General features: G+C 47.1%; 2 protein-coding genes across 3 annotated transcripts; both read left to right on the top strand.

The window, feature by feature from the left end:
• Positions 1-2,939: 2,939 nt before the first annotated feature.
• PCNA (proliferating cell nuclear antigen) lies at positions 2,940-6,261 on the top strand. The gene is made up of 6 exons (XM_024197206.3): positions 2,940-3,261; positions 3,845-3,942; positions 4,364-4,431; positions 4,760-4,954; positions 5,442-5,565; positions 5,707-6,261. The coding sequence occupies exons 1-6, from the start codon at positions 3,041-3,043 to the stop codon at positions 5,787-5,789; spliced, it is 789 nt and encodes a 262-aa protein (XP_024052974.1). The 5' UTR covers positions 2,940-3,040; the 3' UTR covers positions 5,790-6,261.
• A 10,977-nt stretch (positions 6,262-17,238) lies between these two features.
• On the top strand, positions 17,239-24,937 carry TMEM230 (transmembrane protein 230). Of its 2 annotated transcripts, XM_024197219.2 has the most exons (5): positions 17,239-17,328; positions 19,305-19,537; positions 20,959-21,086; positions 21,991-22,113; positions 23,533-24,937. In XM_024197219.2, exons 3-5 carry the CDS (start codon positions 20,988-20,990, stop codon positions 23,671-23,673), a joined length of 363 nt encoding a protein of 120 aa, XP_024052987.1. In that variant the 5' UTR covers positions 17,239-17,328; positions 19,305-19,537; positions 20,959-20,987; the 3' UTR covers positions 23,674-24,937. The 2 variants fall into 2 exon arrangements, with proteins under 2 accessions (XP_024052987.1, XP_024052986.1); XM_024197218.2 differs by lacking the exon at positions 19,305-19,537.
• The last annotated feature ends 405 nt before the right edge of the window (positions 24,938-25,342 follow it).

Consider the following 25,342-nt stretch of genomic DNA (forward strand, 5'->3'; position numbering starts at 1 on the left):
AAAGTGGGCGTGGCCACCCATCTTTCTCCGCTAGCCTCATTCTCAATGCGGAAGCCCTCTCTCGGGCGGGCGCCCCGCCCATGTGTACCCGGACGTGGGCAGCTCTCCTGCCGGGGCCGCCATGATTGGTGTACGCAGTGGCGTACATGGTGCAGTAACTCATGGGATTCCCACACACCAGAGACAGATGGAGGCATGGGAAGAGGGGGCCAGGCAGGCGGTGGTGCAGTGCAGAGCTGCTGGAATAGGGGTGTTGCTGCACCCCTTGACCTGAAGTGGTTTCCATCATATACAGGAACAACAAGGAGTCTGGTGGCACCTTAAAGACTAACAGATTTATTTGGGCATAAGCTTTCGTGGGTAAAAACCTCACTTCTTCAGATGCATAGCGAAGAAGTGAGGTTTTTACCCATGAAAGCTTATGCCCAAATAAATCTGTTAGTCTTTAAGGTGCCACCAGACTCCTTGTTGTTTTTGTAGATACAGACTAACACGGCTACCCCCTGATACTTGACATCATATACAGGGTTTACAATTTGCTTCTTGAGCTCCCCACTATACAAATTTCAGAGTAGCAGCCGTGTTAGTCTGTATCCGCAAAAAGAACAGGAGTACTTGTGGCACCTTAGAGACTAACAAATTTATTTGAGCATAAGCTTTCGTGGGCTACAGCCCACTTCATCGGATGCATAGAATGGATCAATATATAAATTGTTCCAGTGCCCCTGCTGCAGTGTGCTGCGTCCTTGGCCCCCTCCCCAGGAAAGGGATGTCATTACCAGCCAAAGACTCCCCCTCTGCACCCCCACAGTCGCTAATGCCATGCAGAACAGGCACTGGGACTGGGGTTACAGATGTATCCTAGCCTGCATAAACCACAGTGTATCTGCGCAGGCAAAGCTGGACCCTGCAGAGAGGCACAAAGGCCAGGGTTTGGGGTGTGAGGACAGAGTCCCAGGCCAGAAGGGACCAGTGTGATCATCTAGTCTGGCTTCCTGTATAGCACAGACCAGAAACCTTCTCCACAATAATTCCTAAAGCAGATCTTTCAGGAAAACATCCAACCTGGATTTAAAAATTGTAAGTGATGGAGAATCCACCACTACCCTTGGTAAATGTTTCCAATGGTTAATTATGCTCACTGTTTAAAATGTACGCCTTATTTCCAGTCTGAATTTGTCTAGCTTCAACTTCCAGCCATTGGATCTTGTTAGACATTTCTCTACTAGAATGAAGAGCCCATTATCAAATATTTGTTCCCCATGTAAGGATTTATAGATTGTAATCAAGTCACCCCTTTATTGTTAAATAGATTGAGCTCTTTGAGTCAAACACGATAAGGCATGTTTTCTAATCCTTAAATCATTCCCACGGCTCTTCTCTGAATGCTTTCCAGTTTTTCAACATCCTTCTTGAACCGTGGACACCAGAACTGGACACAGTATTCCAGCAATGGTTGCACCAGTGCCAAATAGAGGTAAAATAACCTGAGTTGTTCAGCATCCAATGAACAACAGATTGGTGGGGAATGAGGACTCTGGAGTTTTACAACTTGGAAAATGTTAAAGGTTTTGCAATTTAAAAGAAAAGTGGCAGGTGATGGTGCATTGGAGCTGCCGCTGATATTGACATTGTAATGCAGTTACTAACCTGTGTATCAAGGGTCTCTACCGGTGAGGCTAGGCTGTATGTTACAGGCCTTTAACTGGTTTCAAGTAAGGAACAATGTTTAACTCAGGGGGGCTTGTGCTTTTGTAGGAAGTGAGCTCAGTGATATTTTGAGTGACCACACAGTGCAGCATCATGAAAACCAGAAAGTTCCTGGGAGGCTACAAATTGATTACATCACCACAAAAACCACCACAATCAATGCAAGTTGGCAAGCTCAACAGCTTGACCAATCCATCCCATCTAGTAGCCCAGAACTGCCATAGGGCCTTCAGCTCATCAGAACGCCGCACTGCCACAAAACCTTCAGGACTCCAGAGTTCCACCCCATGACTGTCGTGAAACCTTCAGAGCTCCAACATACCATCCTGCCACTGCAAACCCTGCTTTCCCATTCAGTACCACCAAACCACCCGGGGGGCCCGAGCTTCCACTTATCGGCCCCTATGCAAAAGGGGTGCACGGGTGCACATCTGCCCCGGAACCGTCGGGGCCCCAACATTCCATTCGGCAGCCCCCCACATTTGCAGCGGACCCTACAGAGTCCTGATGTTCCACCCAGCAGCACCCCCTGCTCCACTCCTCCGGCGGCTCCAAGGCCTACAGGTCTCTAAATATTCCACCCAGAAGCAATCCCCCAAATGCCATGGGAAATTCAAGGCCCCCACATTCCACCCACCTACTGCTGTGGAACATTTGGGGCCCCAACGTTCCATCTAGCCCCTCCCATGGAACTTATGGGGCCCCAACAGTCCATCCAACAACTGCCATGGAAACCTCGGGGCCTCCGCATAACATCGAGCAGCCCCCACCCCCTTCTCAACTCCCCCGACCACTGGGGCCCCATGGCTCTATCTGACAGAGGGAGACGGGTCGGGACGAGGCAGCAGAAGAGAAGCTGGGAGGAGCCGTGGGCACTAGGGCGGAGTCCAGTGTTGAGGAGAACAGCGATTGGCAGGTACGTATGGACAACGAGAGCCACGAGTTGATTGGTCGTCGTACAGTAAGTGGTGGGCGTGGCTCCTATTGTTACGCGTCAGTTGATAGGCAAGCTTAGGGCGATGTTATCTACCTAGAGATTGGTCGAGCACAGGCATGTGGGCGGGATTTCTGACGCTTCCATGATTAGCGGGTGTGCTGTCAAAGGGGCGGAACTACCGGTATCACGGGGGCGCTAATTGGTGAGGGAGCGGCGTGTAGGCGAGGCTTCCGGCGTCGACCTGTCTATGATTGGTGTAGCGCGACGTGTGGGCGGGGCCAGGACTCGAGGCCAGAGGCGTTATAAGAGCCGCCGTTTGGCGCGCAGTGGAGGGTCTCTGTGTGTGCGGAGCAGTGCGGCGCTGGGTTTTGTGGCCTCTCCCCCGCTGACAGGATGTTCGAGGCGCGGCTGGTGCAGGGCTCGGTGCTGAAGCGGGTGCTGGAGGCGCTCAAGGACCTGATCACCGAGGCCTGCTGGGACCTGGGCTCGGGCGGCATCAGCCTGCAGAGCATGGACTCCTCGCACGTCTCGCTGGTGCAGCTCACGCTGCGCTCTGAGGGCTTCGACACCTACCGCTGCGACCGCAACATCGCCATGGGGGTCAACCTGGCCAGGTAGCGGGGCCGGGGGGGAGGGTCAGTGCCCTCAGCCGCGGGCAGAGCCGCGGGGGGGGGGGGGGCTGGCTGGGGCGGGGGAGCGAAATTCTCCGGGGGGGGGGGCGGGGGAGAGTGGTGTCTCGCGCCGTTTCTCTAGTGCGCGCTGGCCTCTGGTGGAGGTGACGTCATTTCGGCGCCAGTCGTACAATGCACCGGCGCGCTGGCGGGAAAGCTGCACGTGGGGGCGGGGCCTATGGTCCCCGACTGCCATGGCTTGGCCAGGGCGCGCTGGGGCTAAGGGACCTGTGGTTAGTGGCGTCCGCCCAGGTCCCGTCACTGCCGTGAGCGCGGCCCCAGTTATGGCATCTCACCTGCTCCGCATGCTCCCCCCACTTGCGGCGTTGCGCCCTGTATTGGCGGGTTGAACAGCACCAGAGCTGTCCCGCAGCCATGTGAGCGTCGCAGGAGCTGATGTTGACGTTAATGCGCTGGAGGCAGCTGCATGAAATTGGTGTGTGAAACAGCCCCCCAGATTTTTTTGCAAATATCACTTTAGTGCAGTATAAGTGACCTAGTAATCAATTCTCTTGTTCTTTCCTAGTATGTCCAAAATACTGAAGTGTGCTGGCAATGAAGACATCATCACCCTCAGAGCAGAGGACAATGCAGATACGCTGGCTCTGGTATTTGAGGCACCAAGTAAATATCTTGACTCCAAATTATTTTAATATTAACATACAAACTCTTCTTTAATTCAGTTATGAAGCAGAATTGGGGGTGAAATCTTGTAACTCTGCATTTCAGAACAGCTAATCAGTGCCTTGGCTTGCTTTGCTGGTCCAGAATTAAAATATGTGCATATCTTTGAATAATCAGTCACTATTTAACTTTATTAAGCTTTATGCTTTGAGTAGACTTCAGTGGATATTTGTCTAAAGAATAACTGTGGCATTGGGGATAGGTTTTTTCTTGGTGTCACTTTGTGACTAATTGCATCTGATTTCTTTATCAAATTAAGACTACACTGAGGAAACCTGGGACAGAATCTAACAAACAACCCTAGCTTTAATAATGTTTTTGAACAGTTCGGGTCAAATACATCTTGTCTGATTGTTTTTAGATCAGGAGAAGGTCTCTGATTATGAGATGAAGTTAATGGATTTAGATGTGGAACAACTTGGAATTCCAGTAAGTAATTTTGTCTCCACTGCTGACCTAAGTTAAATTATTAGGTTTTACAAATAAGTCAAGAACTTGAATGTTTAGGTGTCATAATGTTTTTTGACTAGCTTCCTGTTAGGAAATGTAATAAACCTAAACTTTATTTCAAGGCAGACTGTTTCCCAACAAAGCTCTCATTAAATTTCAGCAGAAGCCTTAGACTTGTTTCTGAGTGGTATTTTTGGCTTAAATCTGCAGTATGACACACACACTGGCTAATATATATACAAGTGACAGAATACAAAAGATTGTTCTGATACCGTTAGAAACTATATCTAAGGTTGTCTTCTCACAGGAACAAGAATACAGCTGTGTAGTGAAAATGCCTTCTGGTGAATTTGCACGGATCTGCAGAGATCTCAGCCATATTGGAGATGCTGTTGTCATCTCTTGTGCAAAAGATGGTGTAAAATTTTCTGCTAATGGAGAGCTAGGAAATGGAAACATCAAGCTGTCACAGACCAGTAATGTGGATAAGGAGGAAGAAGCTGTAAGTTTGATGGTGCTCTGAAAATTTTCCAAAATATGGGGACTTGAGTCTCTCACTACTGTTGGGGCAGGAGCAACTTTCTGAGATTTGCAGAATACTGACTCAAAAGCCCAGCCTACCTGACTGGATTTAGGAAACTGACAAGCTACAAAATTTTGGGTCTTTCCTGTCTCTAAAACAGGGCTGAGTAATACATAGATATCAGGAAAATGGGAGGTGGGTGGGGGAAACATTACTAGTATTCTGGCTGGCATCTGCTCTGTTGTGGTAGAAAATTGCTGTCACTGGGGCTGCAACTAATAGTTAAGTGCCCAGAAGTTCCTCCTTGTGCCGTGCTACATTTATGGGCTGTTAGAACATGAAGAAATCTCTCAAAGTAAGAGTGCAGAAATGACAAATACTTAATGGAGCTCTACTGATCATTGTCCTTGCTTTTAAGAGAGCATTGTAGTCTTAATTCATGATTGTTTTTGATTTCTTCCTTTAGGTTACAATAGAGATGAATGAGCCAGTCCAGCTCACTTTTGCTTTGAGGTACTTGAATTTTTTTACCAAAGCCACACCACTATCACCTACAGTTACACTTAGTATGTCTGCAGATGTTCCACTAGGTAAGTAATGCTGCTTTCAGTTCTTCAAAACAACATTGTATAGTTACACCACTTCTAAGCTGCATTGTAAAGTCTTCACATGGGCATAAACTACACTGTTTGAAGTGATCTGAGTAACTGACTTGCTTTTTTCTCCCTCAGTTGTGGAGTACAAGATTGCGGATATGGGACATTTAAAATACTATCTTGCCCCAAAGATTGAGGATCAGCAGGATGGTTCTTAAAATGCACTAGGATCAAGGGAAGAGCCCCTGAGAGTCTTGGGAGATGAAAACTGCTTTTCTGAGGAGGAAGAAAGTGTCCAGTCTGAAGCCTCACATAATGCTGTTAGGCATGTTTGTAGATATTTCTCTGTAAATATATTTTTTCAACTTACTTTGTTTTGTACCTACAAATGTTTTTCAAAAGTATCTTTGCTATTCTAGACCATGTGTCTATTTACACATTCTTTTTAGATGCTGTTTTTAGAACCTAAGCTTTTACTCCCTTTAGAAGTTGCGAGTGGTAAAGGGGTGCAATATTGAAACATTGTTTTTTATTGTAATTCAATGATCTCTCTAGGGTTCGACCTGTGAAACTTCACTGGAGTGAGGTTACTAATGTAAACAGAATTCAGCCTTTACAATGTCCTTTTCAAAATGGTAACTGTAATATAACTGAAATGTGAAAATCATAATAAAATTTTTGAATAACATTCTTTATCATGCATAACTATGAACAGACTTACTATTAAGTGTGAATAGTGCTGAAAAGATTTATATTTTGGTTTTAAATCTGACCTGTAGAGTGTAGCAGGAGCTTAGACATCACCATTACATGTAATAAAACATGAAATAGCAAAAGCTTTCCAACTTTTTATGCCCATGAGCCATACCCATCAGCTTTTTGGTTGACACTCACATGACTAACACCAAAATATAGATACTGCTGTTGAGCCAATTTCACTTTACAATTCAAACTAAATATTTCTTATATGTTGGCTGTAACTGGAAGACAAGTCAGATAAGTGACATAAGTGGGTGTGATGTCACTTACACAACTTGTATTTGAAATGTGTTTTTGCAGCAGGTTCTTACATTAAGTAAGAGGGAGGTCTGAGGTCAGCAAGCACAGTGATCTCATTCATACACATGGCAGTGTAACCACAGATGCAGTTTGTGTTAACTAAGGCAACTTTGCTTAGATATGCTCACTTTGATGTAAGATAGGTTTACATGAATTTTGATTAAGTTGATTCCTTATTGACTTAAGCTTAAGTAAAATAAGGTTTAACAAGTTTACACAAGTGGCATTAAAGTAATTAAACATACCTATTCAAACTAATGCAACTTTCAATTTCCAGCCTTGTCTGACCATGTTCATAAACTTGAAATTTTCTAGTTGCAGCGTTGCTAAATTATCTAAACTTTCACAAAACAGTGGTGTTAGGACCAATGACAGGTTCAAAAGTAGCTTCTACTAAACTTGAATACAAAAGAAACAGCCAGCAAGTTAATTTTGCTACTGATTACAAAATGTCCCTTAAATTACTGCAGTAATACCATTTTTTGGTTAGATACTGAAATACCAATAACTCTTCCCATTCAGCTTGTTACAAAGATGATGCATTATTTGGTTTTTTTAGAACAATTTACAATAAACTGGATCAAAAAACCTATTAAATTGTAGACATTAACAGTATTACTCAAATTCTCAGGGACCTGTCAGGGAGAATTAATTCCCTTACTGTTGGCCACAGTTTTACCAGCTGCAAGAGAGTACTAGGTTAGCACTTTACAATGTAAAGTGCTTTGGGAGCTAGGATGGTAAAGTTAAGTATTACTGTGAGTTAAACTACCCTACAGGCCCATCCCTAGAGAAATTTGGAAAGAACTTCTACAGTGTATGGAGGAGGTAATATATTTCTTAGACTGATCAGTTACCCCTTATGAACCTTAGAATAGGTGTTTTTTGGTCTGAGTTAGCCAGTGTTCCAAATATAATTCAGCTACTATGATATGCTCAAAGCATGCTTGTGTACAGTGGTCAAACTTAGCTGGAAGCTGTGTGAAACCTCAATGACAAAGTTCCTCTTCTTGGCGGATTTTCTTGCCCTAGAGATTCACCATGTGGGTTGGGGAACAGCCCAGAGACCTTCCCCTCTAGAAGAACCCACAGTCCAGGTCAATTGGGAGGTTTGGGAGGAACCCGGGCCTGCCCTCTACTCCGGGTTCCCTCCAGCAGCACACCCTCTCACTCTCAGCTCCTTGCGCCTCTTACTCTTAGCTCCTCGCACCACAAACTGAAGTGAGCTCCTTTCAAAACCCAGGTGCCCTGATTAGCCTGCCTTAATTGATTCTAGCAGCTTCTTAATTGGCTCCAGGTGTCCTAATTAGCCTGCCTGCCTTAACTGCTTCTAGCAGGTTCCTGATTACTCGAGTGCAGCCCCTGCTCTGGTCACTTAGGGAACAGAAAACTACTCATCCAGTGACCAGTATATTTGCCCTCTACCAGACTCCTGTACCCCACTGGTCTGGGTCTGTCACATATCCCTCCCCCCTGCTCAACGCCAAGGGGTTGGGCAGCTTGGGACGCCAGACAGTGCACACGTGACAAGCCATCGGTGTTGCCATGACGGCTCCCTGCTCTGTGTTGCACACGGAACTGGAAAGGTTGGAGGGATAAGAACCATCTGGTCACCCTTGTGTTCTTCTCCTTGTTCCGCTGCATCCATTGAAGAGGGGCATGGTCGGTCACGAGGACAAATCTGCGCCCGAGCAGGTAGTAGCGCAATGTTTCCATGGCCCATTTAAAAGCGAGGCATTCTCTCTCCACCACTGCATATTTTTGTTCCCTTGGAAGGAGTTTCCGACAGAGGTATAGAATTGGGTGTTTCTCCTCCCCGACCATCTGTGATAGAACGGCCCCCAACCCTATTTCCGATGCATCCGTCTGCAGGATAAACTCCTTGGTGAAATCAGGGGCTATCAGTACGGGGTTACTGCAGAGGGCAGTCCGTAGGTCTGTGAATGCTTCCTCTGCTGCATCAGACCATCTCACCAGATCAGGTCCACGGGCTTTCACTAGGTCTGTCAGGGGGCTTGCCCTTGTGGCAAAGTGGGGGATAAATCGTCGGTAATACCCCACCACACCTAGGAACGCTCGGACTTGTTTCTTGCGACTTGGTCGGGGCCAATTTTGGATGGCCTCTAACTTGTTCACTTGGGGTTTTACCAAACCTTTTTCCACAATGTAGCCAAGATATTTGGCCTCTGTAAACCCTACAGCGCACTTGGCAGGGTTTGCTGTAAGGCCAGCTTGCCTGAAGGTATCGAGGACTGCCTCCACCTTCTCCAGGTGGGTTTCCCAGTCTGGGGTATGAATGACCACATCGTCCAAGTAGGCAGCAGCATAACTGTTATGCGGGCATAATAGCTTGTCCATGAGGCGCTGGAAGGTAGCTGGGGCCCCATGTAGTCCAAAAGGGAGGACAGTATATTGAAAAAGACCCTCTGGTGTAGAGAACGCAGTCTTTTCCTTTGCGTCTTCTGCAAGGGGAATCTGCCAGTACCCCTTTGTCAAGTCTAGGGTAGTCAAGTACCGGGCATTACCCAGACGGTCCACTAGCTCATCTATGTGAGGTATGGGGTACGCGTCGAACTGGGATACTTCGTTTAGTCGCCAGAAGTCATTGCAAAATCTTGTGGTGCCATCAGGTTTGGGCACCAGCACGATTGGGCTGGACCACTGACTGTGGGATTCTTCGATGATCCCCAACTCCAGCATTTTTTTTACTTCTGCTTTAATTTCCTTCCTTTTTGCCGCTGGCACCCGATAGGGCCTCATTGTTACTCTGGCCCCAGGGTTCGTGACGATGTGGTGATGTCTCGGTTGTTCGACCCGGTTTTGTCGAGAACACATCTTGGTTCCGGAAGATCATCTCAGACACCTCATTCTTCTGGTCTGGTGTTAAATCAGGAGACACTCTCACCTGTTTGGCAGGCTTGTTTTCCTGGGTTAGGTCTTTTTGGACCGTTGTGCATGCCTCTTGTGCATGCCAGGGTTTCAGAAGGTTAACGTGATAAATCTGTTCTTGTTTTCTGCGTCCTGGCTGCCGCACCCTGTAGGTTACTTCCCCCACAGGTTCAACCACCTCATAGAGCCCCTGCCATTGGGCCAGAAGCTTGCTTTCTGCCGTGGGTACCAACACCATAACCCGATCCCCTGGTTGGAACTGTCGCACTTTTGCCTGGCGATTGTAATGGGTTCGCTGGGCCTCCTGTGCCTTCTCCAAATGTTCTCGTACAATAGGGATAACCCGGGCTATCCGGTCTCGCATCTGCATTACATGCTCTATTATATTTCTCCCCTCATTGGGTTCCTCTTCCCAGATCTCTTTGGTGATATCTAGTATGCCACGGGGGTGACGCCCGTATAATAACTCGAAGGGGGAAAACCCAGTTGAGGCCTGTGGTACCTCCCGGATAGCAAACATAAGGTAGGGTAGTAGGGTGTCCCAATCCTTCCCGTCCCGACTTACCACCTTCCTTATCATAGCCTTGAAGGTTCGGTTAAACCTTTCTACCAACCCATCAGTCTGCGGATGGTAGACTGAAGTTCTCAGGGTATGTATATGGAGCAGCGTATAGAGGTCCTTCATTAGCTTCGACATAAATGGGGTTCCTTGGTCAGTTAATATCTCCTTCGGTAGCGCCATTCAGGCAAAGATCCCCACCAGCTCTTTGGCCATAGTTTTAGAGGCCGTGTTCCGCAGGGGGACGGCTTCTGGGTAGCGAGTAGCATAGTCCAAAACAACAAGTACATATTGGTGGCCCCGAGCTGTCTTCTCCAGGGGTCCCACTAGGTCCATGGCTATTCGCTCGAAGGGGACCTCTATGATGGGAAGGGGTACTAAAGGTGCCCTCAAGTGGGAATGGGGACTGTGCAGCTGACACTCCGGGCAGGAGGCACAGTACCTCTGCACTTCTTCATGTACTCTGGGCCAGAAGAACCGTCGTAGGACTCGTGCCAGGGTCTTCTCTACCCCCAAATGCCCCCCAAAAAGATGACTATGAGCAAGACTTAATACAGCGTTCTGGTGTTTTTGAGGTACTAGGATCTGCTGTACCTTCTGCCCCTCTACTGGTGCAACCCGGTATAAGAGATCCTTCTTCATTATGAAGTAGGGTCCTGGTCCCTGGGTTTTTCCTTCCACGGGGACCCCATCAATTTCAGTCACCTCCTTCCTAATGTTGTCATACCTTGGGTCTTCTGCCTGGTCCCGTCCAAAATTTCCTCTCCCGGGGCTAATCTGCCCAAGATCTAGGGGCCCAGTCTCTGTTGCCTCTACTGGTTCAGAAGCATTAGGGTGGGGTTCAGACTCAGGTGCTTCTCCCTCCTGCGTGGCCTCCTTTTCAGCTGCGCGAGTCCGCCTACCTACAAGAGCGACCCTCTGGCTTTGGGTCAGTATTCGGGTTCCCAAGGCCTTAGCTGCCCTTCTTTCCCTTTTTGTCTTCCTATCCTGTATGGGTGTGGAGAACAAATCTGGGGATATTTCAGAGAAGATTGGGGGTTGGCAGTCTGCTGTGGATGCCTCACCAATTTTAGGGTCCCCATCTTTCTCCAATCCCCCTACTGGGAGTAAGTTTCCAAACCCTGGGAAGTCCCTCCCTATAAGCACCGGGTTTGGGAGTTTAGGGACTACACCTGCTGCTACCTCAGTAGTGTTCCCTTGGATCTCGATTTTTACTGGGATGGTGGGGTAGTAACTAACTGTCCCATGGACACATGTTATCCCCGTACGTTTAGCCTGTAGCAGCTCACTACGCTTCACGAGCTTCCCTGAGATAAGCATGATAGCACTTCCCGAATCAACCAGTGCCGTGGTCCCGACCCCATTTAGTTTCACATATGTGGGGTTAGTGAGACCCCCCACAAGGTGGATTAAGGAGCATGGATCTGCCCAGTTCCCCAGGTTACACTGCATAGGCTCCTCAGCATTGGGACACTGTGCAGCTATGTGTCCCCACTCCCCGCAGACATAACATCTGTATGGAGCCCTAGGCGTTCTCCGGTCTCTTGGTTTGGGCAGTCTAACATCACGATCCTCTTCTCCCTCAGTGCTCTGACTCTTTGTGGCCTCTAATGGGCCTTCAGCCTCTCTCTTTTTCCACCTGGGCCCTCCTGGTGGCCCAGTCACCCGAACTTTAGGGCTTGGTGCTGCTAGTTTAACCCGGGGTGCCTTTTCCTTAACTGGTCGGGTCAGCTCCCTCGCTGTCCTTCGCCTCTCTACCAGGGCGACAACCTCATCATAGGTGGAGGGTTCGTTCTGGCTTACCCAGGCACGAAGGTCTGGTGGTAGTCCCCTCATGTATCGGTCGATGACCAGAACCGCTAGTATCTCTTCCGGACTCCGGGACTCTGTTTGCATCCACTTTCGTGCGAGATGGATGAGGTCATACAATTGGGACTGCGGGATTTTGTCTTCCCGGTACCTCCAACCGTGATACTGCTGGGCCCGCACTGCTGTCGTTACCCCAGATCTGGCCAGGATCTCTGCTTTCAGCTGGGGGTAGTCTGCCGCAGCCTCTTCAGGCAGATCATGGTAGGCCTTCTGGGCCTCCCCACATAGGAATGGAGCAAGGATGCCAGACCACTGATCTCGAGGCCAGGCCTCCCATAGGGCTGTCCTCTCAAAGGCCAGAAGGTATGCCTCTACATCATCCTTCCGTGTCATTTTCTGCAGCCAATGGCTGGGCCGTATGAGCCGCGTCCCATCATGGCTGCGATTCAGCTCTGTAAGGGACTTTACCTGGTTTACCAGTTCCCGCAACATAGCTCGGTCTTGAGCAGCCTGGTCCATCAGCAGGCGATTAGTCTCTTGCTGCAACCGCACTGCATCCTGTTGGGCGGCTGCCTGGACACGGGTAGCCGACTGCTGGGCCGCCGTAGCTTGTATCAGTGCCCGCACTACGTCATCCATTGTGGTGAAAAAAAATAAACCCTCTCTCTTTTTTGTTTTTTTGTTTTTTGTTTAAATCACCCTCCTTCTTCCGCCGCGCTGTGCACCCCTCAGATCCCACCCCTGACACCAGTGTGACAAAGTTCCTCCTCTATCTTGGTGGGTCCTGCGCTTATTGGCGGATTTTCTTGCCTCAGAGATTCACCATGTGGGTTGGGGAACAGCCCAGAGACCTTCCTCTCTGGGAGGGCCCACAGTCCAGGTCAATTGGGAGGTTTGGGGGGAACCCGGGCCCGCCCTCTACTCCGGGTTCCAGCCCAGGGCCCTGTGGACTGCAGCTGTCTATAGTGCCTCCTGTAACAGCTGCATGACAGCTACAACTCCCTGGGCTACTTCCCCATGGCCTCCTCCAAACACCTTCCTTATTCTCACCACAGGACCTTCCTCCTGGTGTCTGATAACACTTGTGCTCCTCAGTCCTCCAGCAGCACACCCTCTCACTCTCAGTTCCTTGCGCCTCTTGCTCCCAGCTCCTCACACTCCCACCACAAACTGAAGTGAGCTCCTTTTTAAAACCCAGGTGCCCTGATTAGCCTGCCTTAATTGATTCTAGAAGCTTCTTCTTAATTGGCTCCAGGTGTCCTAATTAGCCTGCCTGCCTTAACTGCTTCTAGCAGGTTCCTGATTACTCTAGTGCAGCCCCTGCTCTGGTCACTCAGGGAACAGAAAACTACTCATCCAGTGACCAGTATATTTGCCCTCTACCAGACTCCTGTACCTAGGGCGACCAGATAGCAAGTGTGAAAAATCGGGACAGGGGGCCGGGGGTAATAGGAGCCTATATAAGGCAAAGCCCCAAATATCGGGACTGTCCCTATAAAATCGGAAAAGCTGGTCACCCTACCTGTACCCCACTGGTCTGGGTCTGTCACACCTCCAAACATCTTCAGTTGTGTTAGTTACAAAATGACCACTAGCTATCTGTTCAAAGAATGATGTAGCAGGAGAGAGTCACAAGATGGCAGCAGTAGGCTAAAACCAACACTATTTTGCTACCTCAGGCTGGGTCTACACTACAGCGGGGTTCCGACCCCCGGGGCTTCAGCTACGTGAATACCGTAGCTGAAGTTGCGTATTTTAGGTCGGCTTACCTGGCGGTGAGGACGGGGGAAAGTCGACCGCTGCCGCCGACTCCGCTGCCGCCTCTTGCTGAGGTGGATTTCCGGAGTCGACGGCAGAGCGATCAGGAATCGATTTTACCGCGTCCTCACGAGACGCGGTAAGTCGATCCCCGATAGACAGATTGCTACCCGCCGGATTGGCGGGTAGTGAAGACATACCCTCAGACTACAACTGGTTTGAGGATATTTCTGCAGAAATTCCCATGCAGAGCTGCTGTTAGTCCATATCACTCTGTAGGAACATAAGAGAGGACTTTTCAAGACTCGTAAACCTGTTTCTTTAATTGATTAGATACCTCTCAAAGCATTGAGAGTACTTTCTGTGGTCGACCAAACAGCCAGGCAGAGGGGGACAATGGTTACATGTCATATAGGATATGATAATCTCACATGGTCACCATCTTGCATATTCTTTCACCCACAGGGGTTCACAAAATTTTTTTGCACATACACACATCCAAATCATTGTAATTTATGTAGGGGTTTTTTGGTTGGGTTTTTTTTTTTTTTGGCAGACTCCATAATAAAAATAATGCTGTGAAAAGTGATACTTGTATGTTTGTTAATCTCACTTATCACAGCCTCCCAGCTAGTCTTATCCCAGTAAGTCTGCTGTGAAATGTGATACTTGCATGTTCGTTAATATCACTTTTCTCAGTAAGCCCCAGGACAAAATAAGGCCTGGATGAGGGGGCAGCAGGGGCTATGGGGGGATGGGGAAGGCAGTGGGAACCTGAGGTGATAGTCGGGGTGAGCCCCACTGCCATGCAGCTAGAGTCAGGGGTCGGCACCTGGGGCCAGCTTCCGCTTCTAGGGATCAGTCCCAGCTGGGGCCACATGGCTGGAGCTGAGGGTCAACACCTGCCACTGCTCGGTCACGGTCACAGCCGGGGGTCGGGGTCAGCACCCAGGGCCGGCTCCTGCAGCTGGAGCCTGTGACCAGAGCTGGGGGCAGTGCCCACCGCTGAGCGGCTGGAGCTGGGCGCCGGAGCCACATGGCCAGACCTGGAGTTCAGCACCTGCCGCTGCGCAGCCAGAGCCAGGGGTTGGCACCCGAAGTCCCACAGCCAGGCTCCTGAAGTCCCGCTGCTGGAGCCTGCCACCCAACCATCCCAGGGCTGAAGCCCGAGCCTTCCCGTCCCCCCTTCCCCCTCCCCCAGGTGGGTTAAGAATTCACCTTGCTCCTGCAGCATTGTGCCCCACTGGTCATCCAGAGCTGGTGCACGGTGGCACATCCAGGGAGGGACGGGAAAGTGCCGATGCTTTGTCCCCCTTCTCCATCACCACCCAAGCGGCTGTTGTGGCCGGACGAAAAGCCCCTGGTGGCTGCGTGCGGCCACGGTGGCCACGTTTGAAAAACGCTGCACTAGAGAAACACCCCTTTGCAGTCTTTTAATCTGAAGGTGCATGTCTCAACCTTGCATGAGCGACTCATGGCTGCTGTTGGCATCCCTCTGCAGAGTTGCTAGTCTCTTCCACATGTCAGTCGATTGTTAGACATCGTTTAGAGCCCTTGGGTCACGTGGTGCTGCCTGAATGCCGGTCGTTGTCAGAGCCAAAAGCTGCAGCTGGTCTAAGTACTGAGTCAGTAAAGAATCCAGTGCCAGTGCCCCTCTTTTTCTCCTGTTATAGCACCTTTTCAGGTCTGTTTTAAATACCCAATCAGCTGCTCTCACTGTACAGAGCTGCAAGGAGACTCAGAAATATGATGTTGGACTATGGAGCTGCTGAGATCAGCTTTGGATGACTGTCAAGTGCAGGAATGGGTCTACACTTCTATGGTGGTAATCTTTAATCACGTTTCACCATTGTATGAGAAGCAGGGCTAGCGGATGTAGCCTTGAGCTTCCCTTTCTGGTGCAACCCCCAGCCATGCAGCTGAGGCTGGTTGAACTTTGTGATATTTTTCCCCTTTCCAGTTAGTGAAAGGAGCATTAGTGAGAGAAATAATAAGACAATCATCATAGGAACATTTTAGTCAACCCTCTTGGTAGTTTAATAGAACAGAAAATACGTGACTCTATTTCAGGCACAACTGCTATTTTTAGCAAGAGCGTTAACCTTAGTATCCTAGCCAAATATCAACCTAAGTCATTATGTTCTGTCTTGTTTCAGTTGGGTACGTTTGCTTCCCTTATGGCCACCCCTAAGCATGAAAAGTTATAAGTCAGTCCCCCCAAAATGATGAGGCCCTCAAAATCATGAGCTGCTTTTTATAAATAATACATTTAGGGATTTTTTTATTTGCTGTCTGGCGTTTCAGCTTTTAGGGGTCACACATTCATAGAATCATAGAATATCAGGGTTGGAAGGGACCTCAGGAGGTCACCTAGTCCAACCCCCTGCTCAAAGAAGGACCAATCCCCAACTAAATCATCCCAGCCAGGGTTTTGTCAAGCCTGACCTTAAAAACCTCTAAGGCAGGAGATTCCACCACCTCCCTAGGTAACCCATTCCAGTGCTTCACCACCCTCCTAGTGAAAAAGTTTTTCCTAATATCCAACCTAAACCTCCCACACTCCCTCCCCATTCCAACTTTTATCCCCACCAAGAGCTAGAAGCTTACTTAAAAAAACAAACAACTCCCCCCCTCCCCGCCCCCACACAATTGCACACCTCCCAGTGCTTCAGAAAAACACAAAACTTGCAATAAAGTTACAGGTGCTGGTGACACTGCAGTTCCTTGTTAAATGTGTGAAGTCATGCTGTGTAGTTATACAGCTATTGTGCTTCATCCTAAACATATCTGTGATTTGGGATGGTTGAAGGAATCTCTGGATCTAGCCCTTTTATTATTATTGTTTGTATCTCTAGCACCTAGAAGCCCTAGTCGTGGTTTGTTTGTTTAAGTAAACTTCTTGCTCTTGCTGGGGATAAAAGTTGGAACGTGTGAACCCTAAAAGTGGAAACACCAGCTGGCAAATAAAAAGATCCTCATGTTTATTATTTATAAAAAGCAGCTCATGATTTTGAGCACCTCAACATTTTTTTTTTGGTGGGGGACTATGTGTTGTACAAAACTGTATTATGTATGTACAGCCCTTTGGGTTGAAAAGTGCTGTATCAATGCAAGTTATCTGATACACTTTGTAAATAACTAAGAGTGGCCCTTTGAATTTACTGATTGATTTCGAAAGCTTCCGCAGGGGATTTTATCTGGGATTTTACAATCTTGAGACACAAATTGTGAGTAAGATCTCCATTAAAAAAATAAATGAGATATTTATAAATGCCTCATGAAAGGACACTGAAGAATCCTTAATTGTAAGAGCAAGATGCATGACCAAAAAAAAAACTGTCTGGAAATATCTCTAAGTTGGGATCCCCCTCACCCACCAACCCACACAGGACAGATCTGTATTCAGCAGACAAGCCCCAGCTTGTCCCATTCGTGTGACACATATTACAGAGTCCTAGCAGCTGGCACGCAACACAAGCTGTCCAATCAGCTTCCACTTTTCAGCTACCAATCAAGTGCTGGGTTTTTTTAAAAGAAGAAATGGAGTCAAATCAAAACGAGGTTTAGTGCCTTAACCTGGAAGGAAATGACTATCAGGGGGAATAAACTTCCTGGGTTGTTTTGCAATAGGTGCAGCAGAGAGAAAGCACAGCAGTACTGGGAGAGATGGGCTTGAACAACAGGTACAGAACACTGTTGCAGTGAAATTTTTATTCTGCTTCTTTGTGCTAAGATCTTGACATTTTGCATCTCTAGGGTACACATGTTGAACTGGCTGATTTGATCTGCCACCAAGTGACAGAGCCATGCAATTCCAGATACGCTTATGAACAGCCCCCTTTTGAATTCTTCCTGTTAGCAGAGAGAATAATTTCATCAGAACACCTAATCCATGTTTGTTTAAAGTAGCAGTGGATAAACTTCCTGGAGGTTGATGTTTCCGGTCTATCTGGATCTTTCGATGGACTTTGTGACACTAGTGAGAATTTAAAACTTCTAAAGGGGTCCCCCTTTATCAGGGTACGATTGAGAAAGAGTTTGTTGCTCTTACAAGGCCAGGATAGACTCCCGCCTGTACAAGCAATCCTGGTGGCGCAGTGGGAGTGGAAGTTTATTTAATTTTAAAAACACCCTTTCCTTTTACACAGATCTGTCAGTGATCCTAAGCTTTATTCTGGAAGTAAAATCAACTGACTTTTATGGTATTTAGAAGGTGGCTAGACCTCATAGAAAACTTGGATTGCAAACAGATTTCAGCTGTAAAGAAGGGCAGATAGTGAGCTAGACACTGCCCATTGTAGATCTCGAGTATATCCATTGTCTTCAGTGGAGGTACTCCAGATTCTCATTGATATAAATGAGAACATAAGACTCTAGCTCTGACAGTTTCAATGACTTGCTGTCAGTCTCCACTTTATTGACAGTTATCAGCATTAACACACAGGCCTCGACTCTTTTCTCATTTATACTGGTGTAAATCAGATGTGATTACAGAAAAGACTGTGGTGTTACCCTGATGTAAAACTGGGGCAAGTCAACACAGAATCGGGCCCACTTTACTCTCAGTGGAACTAAGTAGTTACGGCACAGGACTGTGAGTCAGGAAATCTGGGGTTTTGTCCAGCTGTCTGGACCATCACTTCTGTGACTTAGTTTCCTCACCTGTAAAGTGGAGATAATACCTAGCTCATGGATGTGTGTGGGACTTACTTAGTGTATATAAAAGTGCTTTGACATACTCAGAAAGCTCTAATGCAGCGCAAAGTATTTCTTGTGCGGTATCTGCCAATACCATGCACTTCCTGGCAATTGTCATTGAATGTTGAGAGTAGGTGAGGACATAACCCACTCCTCAGACACTTCACCTTTGGGGCTATCTCTGTCATCAGTAGCTGCAGAAATTAGAAATGTGTTTTTTGTCTGCCTGCTTTGTCCATAAAGGAAGCAAAATCCTGAATCGAGCCCATGGCTAAGATGTTACTGGCCTTCTGCTACTATGGACTAACCATTCATTTCTTCTCCCTTTTGGGATACAGCTAGGGTTTCCAGATTTAAGTTTAAATCAAAGCATATGCACAATACATGCAGAGAGTACTTCTGACATACCAGTTGTACAAGGTTTGAAGTTTGCAGGGAAGAAGAGACCTGCTGGCAGTTTTTGGTGGGGTTGTGTTGTATTCAAGAAAAGGGAACCCTCCTTCAGTGCGTGGGAGGGAGAGTATATTGTTCAATAGGTTATAGAGCTGGGCAGAATTCCCCCAAGGAATCAGGATATACACTTAGTGAGCAAAAATATTTTCAAGTTTGTCTGGTTTTAGTTAATAAAAGAGGCAGTAAAAGCCTTTGTGCAGTGAACTGCATTTCCCCTATCAACTAAACGGTATTGGAGCATCATGGTATCCTATAAATGCTGTTTAAATATGGGCCTGCCCACTGGCTGTAGAGTGCATGCAGACTGCAGTGCAGGTTTGAAGTCATTCCTTCGGAACCACAGATACCTGACACCTGGATATGAGTCCTTAGCAGCATTGGTTGTGGAAGGAACAGCTAAGCTATCCTGGGTTTCAGACTTCCAGGAGATTTTTCTGGTGGCAGGATGCATTGATGACTGGGTTGCTGACAGGCCAGCTTAGACATCGCCTCCTGTGTATTGCTACAGAGGTATCGATGGCAGGATAAACACAGGTTTCAGCTCCTAGAAAGCAAGGCCATCAGCTGTACAACAAAGCTAGATACCCCAGCCTGGTGAGTACAATCTCGACTGGGTGTCACTGCAGGCAAGAAAACCACAGGGCTTGGATTCACAGCAAGATGAAATTACAGGGTACAAATGTGGCTTGGCTAAATAAAGCTCCAGCACTGAACATCACCTCCTTCGCAGATCTAATCTAGGTAGGCAAACAGGGAGCTGTGACTTCTCTTTTTCTGCTTTTCCTGTTTTATTTTGATACCTTCTCCTCCTCCTCCCTATTGGCCTGTTCCGTCCACTTGTCTGTGTCTGGCCTGTCTTGTGATAGAGCGGTCTGGAGGAATAGGCAATTCCATTTTGTAACAGCTTCCGGGGTTTTGAAATTTGTTTTTGTTCCACGCTGAAATGAAAACCAAACGTTTTGAATGATTTTGCAAAACAAATCTGTGTCAAAGTGTCTGGGTTTAGACTCAGAGGCGTAGCCATTAGTCTGTATCCACAAAAACAATGAGGAGTCCGGTGACACCTTAAAGACTAACATATTTATTTGGGCATAAGCTTTCGTGGGTAAAAAACCCACGAAAGCTTATGCCCAAATAAATATGTTAGTCTTTAAGGTCCTCCTCGTTGTTTTTGTGGGTTTAGACTGGAAACCTTGGTTTTCAATTCACATCCTTTCTCTGGTCCAAAGTGACAAGGGAACCCCAGACCTCAAAAACCTTTGTGCCAAAATCAGCATATCTCTGCAGAACATTACGGCTTCAACAAAATAGAGTTAAATAGGGAGCGAGCTCTCTGGGGCAGGCTCTGTCGTCTTTGTTACTTGTCTGTGTAGTGCCTAGCACAGAGGGACCTCTTCTGAGGTTCCTGGATGCTAATACAATATGTTTAATACCAAGCTTTGTGGCACCAGTTTTGGATCTGGCCATGGTCTCATGGCACAGGGTATGTGGCACATGACCACAGTTAGCATGTGGTCTGGGAGGTTTGGGTACTTTTGTGCCTGTGTATTTATTATGAACAAATGTGAGGCTTTGTTTTTTAAAACAACAAAACTTTGTAAAACCCTAATACAGGTGGTAGTTTAAATTCCTCTGAAAATAGTTCCAAATTTTTGTGGAATTCAATATTCCATTGTATTATTTGTTACCTAGGCTTTGCCATGCTGTGCTAGTGAAACTGAATAGTTTGCTTTCAGGGCCTATTCTAAGTGAGCTATAAAGGGTGGACAAATAGCATAAATGAGGGGGAAAGAATTACATTTCTAAGGGAGTTGGCATATCCCACCATACAATTCACTGGGCAGTAGATCAGCTTTATGTTCCCTGCACCGTCATTGTCACTTCCCCATTCTGTGTCTCAGTTTCCCCCTCTGTAAAATGGGGATAATGATGCTTCTTCACTTTTGTAAAGCACTTTGAGACCTGTGGATGGAAACATGCTATATAAATGCTAGGTGTGGGTTGTGATAGTTGGTTTTTTTGTTTTTAAATGAGTTAAGGTGTTGTCAGGAAACTTGTTTCTTTAGAAGTGATATTTAACCTTTTAATAAACTCCAAGTGTTGCATTCTATCACACTGCCTCTTGTCTAGGCTGCTATAAGCAATAGCTTTGTTTGTTTCAGGTTATAGCTGATGACACGGCCTCCTTGTTATGATGCCATCGCGTACTAATCTAGCTGCTGGGATCCCCAGTAGCAAAGTGAAGTACTCCAAGCTCTCCAGTACTGATGATGGTTATATTGACCTGCAGGTAAAAGGGGAAAACAGAGGAAAACCACCTTTTTTTTTTTTTTTATTATTATTTTTTTCTTATGTGACAAAAATATCCAGCAGCTCTGAATTTTGTTCCTTGTTGACCTCCATAGATCTGGTGGGATGAGATTCCTCTCTGGGCCCCTGTGTGCTGCTCTGGTCAGGTATAAGGAACCTAAACAGCCTGCAGCACATCAAAGAAGAATTCCCTTGGGTTGTGCACTGCTACGCTGGGCACGTGTCCCGTTGTGTTATGCTCCATGTGTGCACACAAGTGCCAGCAGAGGGAGTGCAGTCATAGTGCAAGCAGCTACGACCATTCAGGCTTGTGATGGAAGCATTGGGGAGGCTATCAGAACTTCGCACAACCGTGAGGGCTGCTTGCACCACGGTGCAGCCCAGAATCAGGAGGGGACAAAGGTGTCTTAAAGCCCCTCTCCTTTGGCTTGTACTTCCCGTGCTGCGCCTCCAGCACGGAATCTGGCATGCCAGACGGAATGGCCCCTGGGATGGGACACAGGGCTGGAGCTGGAATCCTGGTTATTTTAAGAAGGTTAGATCTATATCTGTTCCTTTTGGGGATGAGACGACCCCATTGTGGAGTGACATCTCTGAAGGGAACAGACACTGACACTTCCAAATATATCTGAGCTACAGCCGGTTCTGGGAACAAGGGTGTATGAATCCTCACCCTGAAAGAACGGGGCATTACGTGGGCCGATGGGCTGTGAGGAGCTTACCTGATAGGACCGAGATGTTGCTGCTCTCACAATCCCCACGGCTAGGGAAGACCCCCTGTGGCAGTTTCTCTGCTTGGTCTGAGTGCCGCCATCCTCCCCGCTCACCAAAGACAGGAAGATGTGCTACATTTTAATGCCATTTAATATCTGCCTTCCCTGCAGTTCAAGAGGAGCCCACCCAAAATCCCCTACAAGGCCATTGCACTGGCCACTGTACTGTTCATGATCGGCACCCTTCTGATTGTCATAGGAGCGCTTCTCCTCGCAGGATACATTAGCAAAGGAGTAAGTGGGCTGAATATCTTTAAAATATGGTTTGTGTTTAGTACCAAAAAAAATCGCCTCCTGCCAACTTTTGTTTGTCTTAAATATGGAACTTCACTGCCAGGGCCTGTAGGCAGAGTGAGAGCTTTTCTCCCTGGATAACGTTTGCCAGCGGCCCTGCTGCCCTTGGCTATAATCCCATCTGCATTCTCTAGCTAGGCGTGGGCTGGTCTGTGCTTGGATAAGGAAAAATGATGTCCTGCCAGCTACCAGTACTGACCCGATCGTGGTGTTGGGAGTGCTGGGTTTGCTGTCTTTCAGAGGAGATGTCAAGCTAAGGTCCTGATTACTGCTCATGACTCAAGATCTCATGGCCCCTTCTGTAGGAATGTTCTGGCCAAACTGTAGTACATGCAATTGTAGTATTTTCTTTTCTGGCGGCCCATCTAGGCATTTAAGCTGCACTCAAGGTAGTTAGTGCCTACATTTGCGCCTGTCACTCCATTTGGATACAGTATTTTTCTTCTATTCTTAAGCTGTTATGTTGTGTTGCTTCAATAATGGCGGCTGCTGCTTACCACTCCAGAGTTGGCTACATTTCAGAGGTAGATGAACTGATCACTAAATAGATTGGCCTGCAGGATTTGACCCTTGTTCAGGTGCAACGCCAGTTCCCAGGAGAGTTTTCCCTTAGCATAGTTTGCAGGCCTTGGCCTGTGGTTGGCAGTTTTGTTTTGTTTTTAAAGCCTCACCAAGTTGCAATGTTTCCAAGCTGCAAAAGGAGCCATATGAACCTAATGAGAACTAACAATAGTTCCCCTCCCCTGTGCCTTGTCAAGCAAAACATTAATCAAATCAGAGCTTCTCTGGTCTAGAGTGATTTAAAATCAAGCCTGGCACAGAGTGAACTGGCCCTTTATGGACAGTTGGGCTCAGCTCCACCTGGGCCTAGTTTCCTGCCTCCCAGAGGATGACCGATTTGGGCCAGTGGTCAGACATCACGTGATGGTAATCTGCTTGGTCAGACAGGGGAAGATCCAGAGCTAGGAGAGGCCTCTGGAGAGTCTCAGAGCCTGGAGTGGGCCTGACAGTGTACACTGGTCGAGAGGAGGAAGAAGTTGTCCCTACCAGCTGGAGGGATAGGTCTGGCTAGAGTTACCTATAGTGAGGGGCAGAAGCAAATCCTTAAGAAGGAATTAAAAGTCCAGGAGAAGAAGGCGGCGAGATTCTAGGTTTCAGTTAGTTTGTGTTAATAAACCAGACTCCACAAGGGCCGAGTTGGTCAAAGCCCTGCTTATGGTGGTTTGCTTGTCTGGGCGAGGAGGGAAACTGAGGCAGGATCAGGGTGTGACACCAGTTGAGGCAAGCTCCTGTTACAAAGCCTTTGCTTTGAGTATTTATTTATTTTTTTTCTTTTGTTTCTCTGCTTCTCTCTTCCAGGGAACAGACCGAGCTATCCCGGTATTGATCATTGGAATCCTGGTGTTCTTACCAGGTTTTTATCACTTGCGCATCGCATACTATGCTTCCAAAGGCTACAGGGGTTACTCCTACGATGACATTCCAGATTTTGATGACTAAAACGCACCCTGGAAGCAGGGAGCATGTCTCAAGTTGTAACGAGTTTCGCGTTAAGGGATGTTAGTTAACTTGACCCTGGCTATCAAAGATGGAACATGTAAGAACCTAAACTAAGTAGATTTATCAGTGGATGCAATTTCCTAGTTCTGTAAATATTTTATTAGGTAACTGCCAGTTGTGGGTTTTTTTGTGTGTGTGTGTGTGTGTGTGTGTGTGTGTGTGTGTTAACATGAATTCGACAGGCATGATTGCAGCGTTAGATGAAGCACAGCATTTACTGTTCGAAGAGCTCTTCTTGTTTCTAATGGGAAGTTCTTCTTGGGCAACTCAAAGGCCAGATGAACCGTATATAATTTCAGCAAAGAAAAAAAGTTATGATTTTTGTCTAAAGAGATTCATATTTCTAATAGCTAGTGTATTGTAGAACATATATTGTCTTTCAAATAGATCAAAGCTTGGGTCTTTGTAGCAAACAAATATAATACATCTCATTTTGTACTGCTGCATAATCATCCAAATAATTCCAGCATCGTCATTCATCAGCGTAGGTTTGCATCTGGAATGTTGACCATTTGCCAGTCTGATGCAAATGGGAGAGGAAATTGGATGTGCGTGCGGTGATTTACGGTGCATTTGCCATACAAGAACCCCTGTCCGTCTGATAAGTCCACTTACCTGACAAACACATCCCTTGAGTGCCAGCTACTTCCTACCCTATGGTTAATTTTGCTAAAGCTTATTGGTCATCCTTTCATAAGGACGACTTAAGATTTTGCTTAATGAAGGATTTTAAACAAACTCTGTGGAGAGGCAGGATGAAGAATTGAAAGCTGGGCCCTGGACCTGAATTTTCCTATCTTAAAATTCTGTTTTTGAATACTGATGAACATTAGGGAAGTTCAGATCCCCTCTTTGCAGTCTGGGCTCATCTGTCTATATGTGTGTTTGAGGTCACTTGGCCCTAGATCTAGACCCTGTACTGTACACAATACCCTAAACATATAAAAAGAAAATCTAGGCATGGACAGTGCTGCACATGTTGTTATCTGCTTGTATTGCTCTGTTAGCTGCACGTTGTTTATTATTCTGGAGATTCAGAAGAAACTGAGGACAACTGGTAGATTCCCGCTTGATGTCAATATGAGCGAAGTGGCTTCCGAGGTTTAATTGAACTGGGTGTTCCAAGAAGCAAGTATGGAACGAGACATTGTAATGTAAAATTCAAGCATATGCATTTAATATGAATAAACTGCACTATAGTCTATGTATGGTTCATAAGCATGTCTCTTTTAAATCCAAAGATGCTCATATGCAATAAAAATGGTTCCCAAACTTGCTGGGAGTAACTCTGCCTGGTACCTAGATTGAGCTTTCAATGGGATCTGCCATTGCTTACTGCCTCCTCTTCCATTACTCATGCTGTCATCTGCCGGAGACAGTGGGCAGCAGTTTGCCAGGATGGGGTTTTGAGCAGCTTCATCTTCGTTATGGGCTCATGTGCAGCGAGTTGAATGGCGGGGCGTGCATTGAGTCCCAGTGCTCACCATCAAGGTGGCAGGAGCGGGAGCCTAGAGTTAATATACTATGTATTGCAGCAGTTCCTGGAGTCCTTGTGTGAGCGACTGAGAGGCCGACCCTCGTATGTTTAGCGGGTCAGGAGGGGCTCTAG

The sequence above is a fragment of the Terrapene carolina genome, unplaced genomic scaffold, assembly GCF_002925995.2.
Source record: "Terrapene carolina triunguis isolate 2854851 unplaced genomic scaffold, T_m_triunguis-2.0 Scaffold53, whole genome shotgun sequence".
Taxonomy (NCBI): Eukaryota; Metazoa; Chordata; order Testudines; family Emydidae; genus Terrapene; species Terrapene triunguis.

Coding starts and splice junctions, on each gene's coding strand:
- PCNA (XM_024197206.3), top strand. CDS start 3,041: ATGTTCGAGGCGCGGCTGGTGCAGGGCTCGGTGCTGAAGCGGGTGCTG. Junction 3,943..4,363: donor TCTGGTATTTGAGGCACCAA/GTAAATATCTTG, acceptor GATTGTTTTTAG/ATCAGGAGAAGGTCTCTGAT. Junction 5,566..5,706: donor GTCTGCAGATGTTCCACTAG/GTAAGTAATGCT, acceptor TTTCTCCCTCAG/TTGTGGAGTACAAGATTGCG.
- TMEM230 (XM_024197219.2), top strand. CDS start 20,988: ATGATGCCATCGCGTACTAATCTAGCTGCTGGGATCCCCAGTAGCAAA. Junction 21,087..21,990: donor ATGGTTATATTGACCTGCAG/GTAAAAGGGGAA, acceptor CCTTCCCTGCAG/TTCAAGAGGAGCCCACCCAA. Junction 22,114..23,532: donor CAGGATACATTAGCAAAGGA/GTAAGTGGGCTG, acceptor TCTCTCTTCCAG/GGAACAGACCGAGCTATCCC.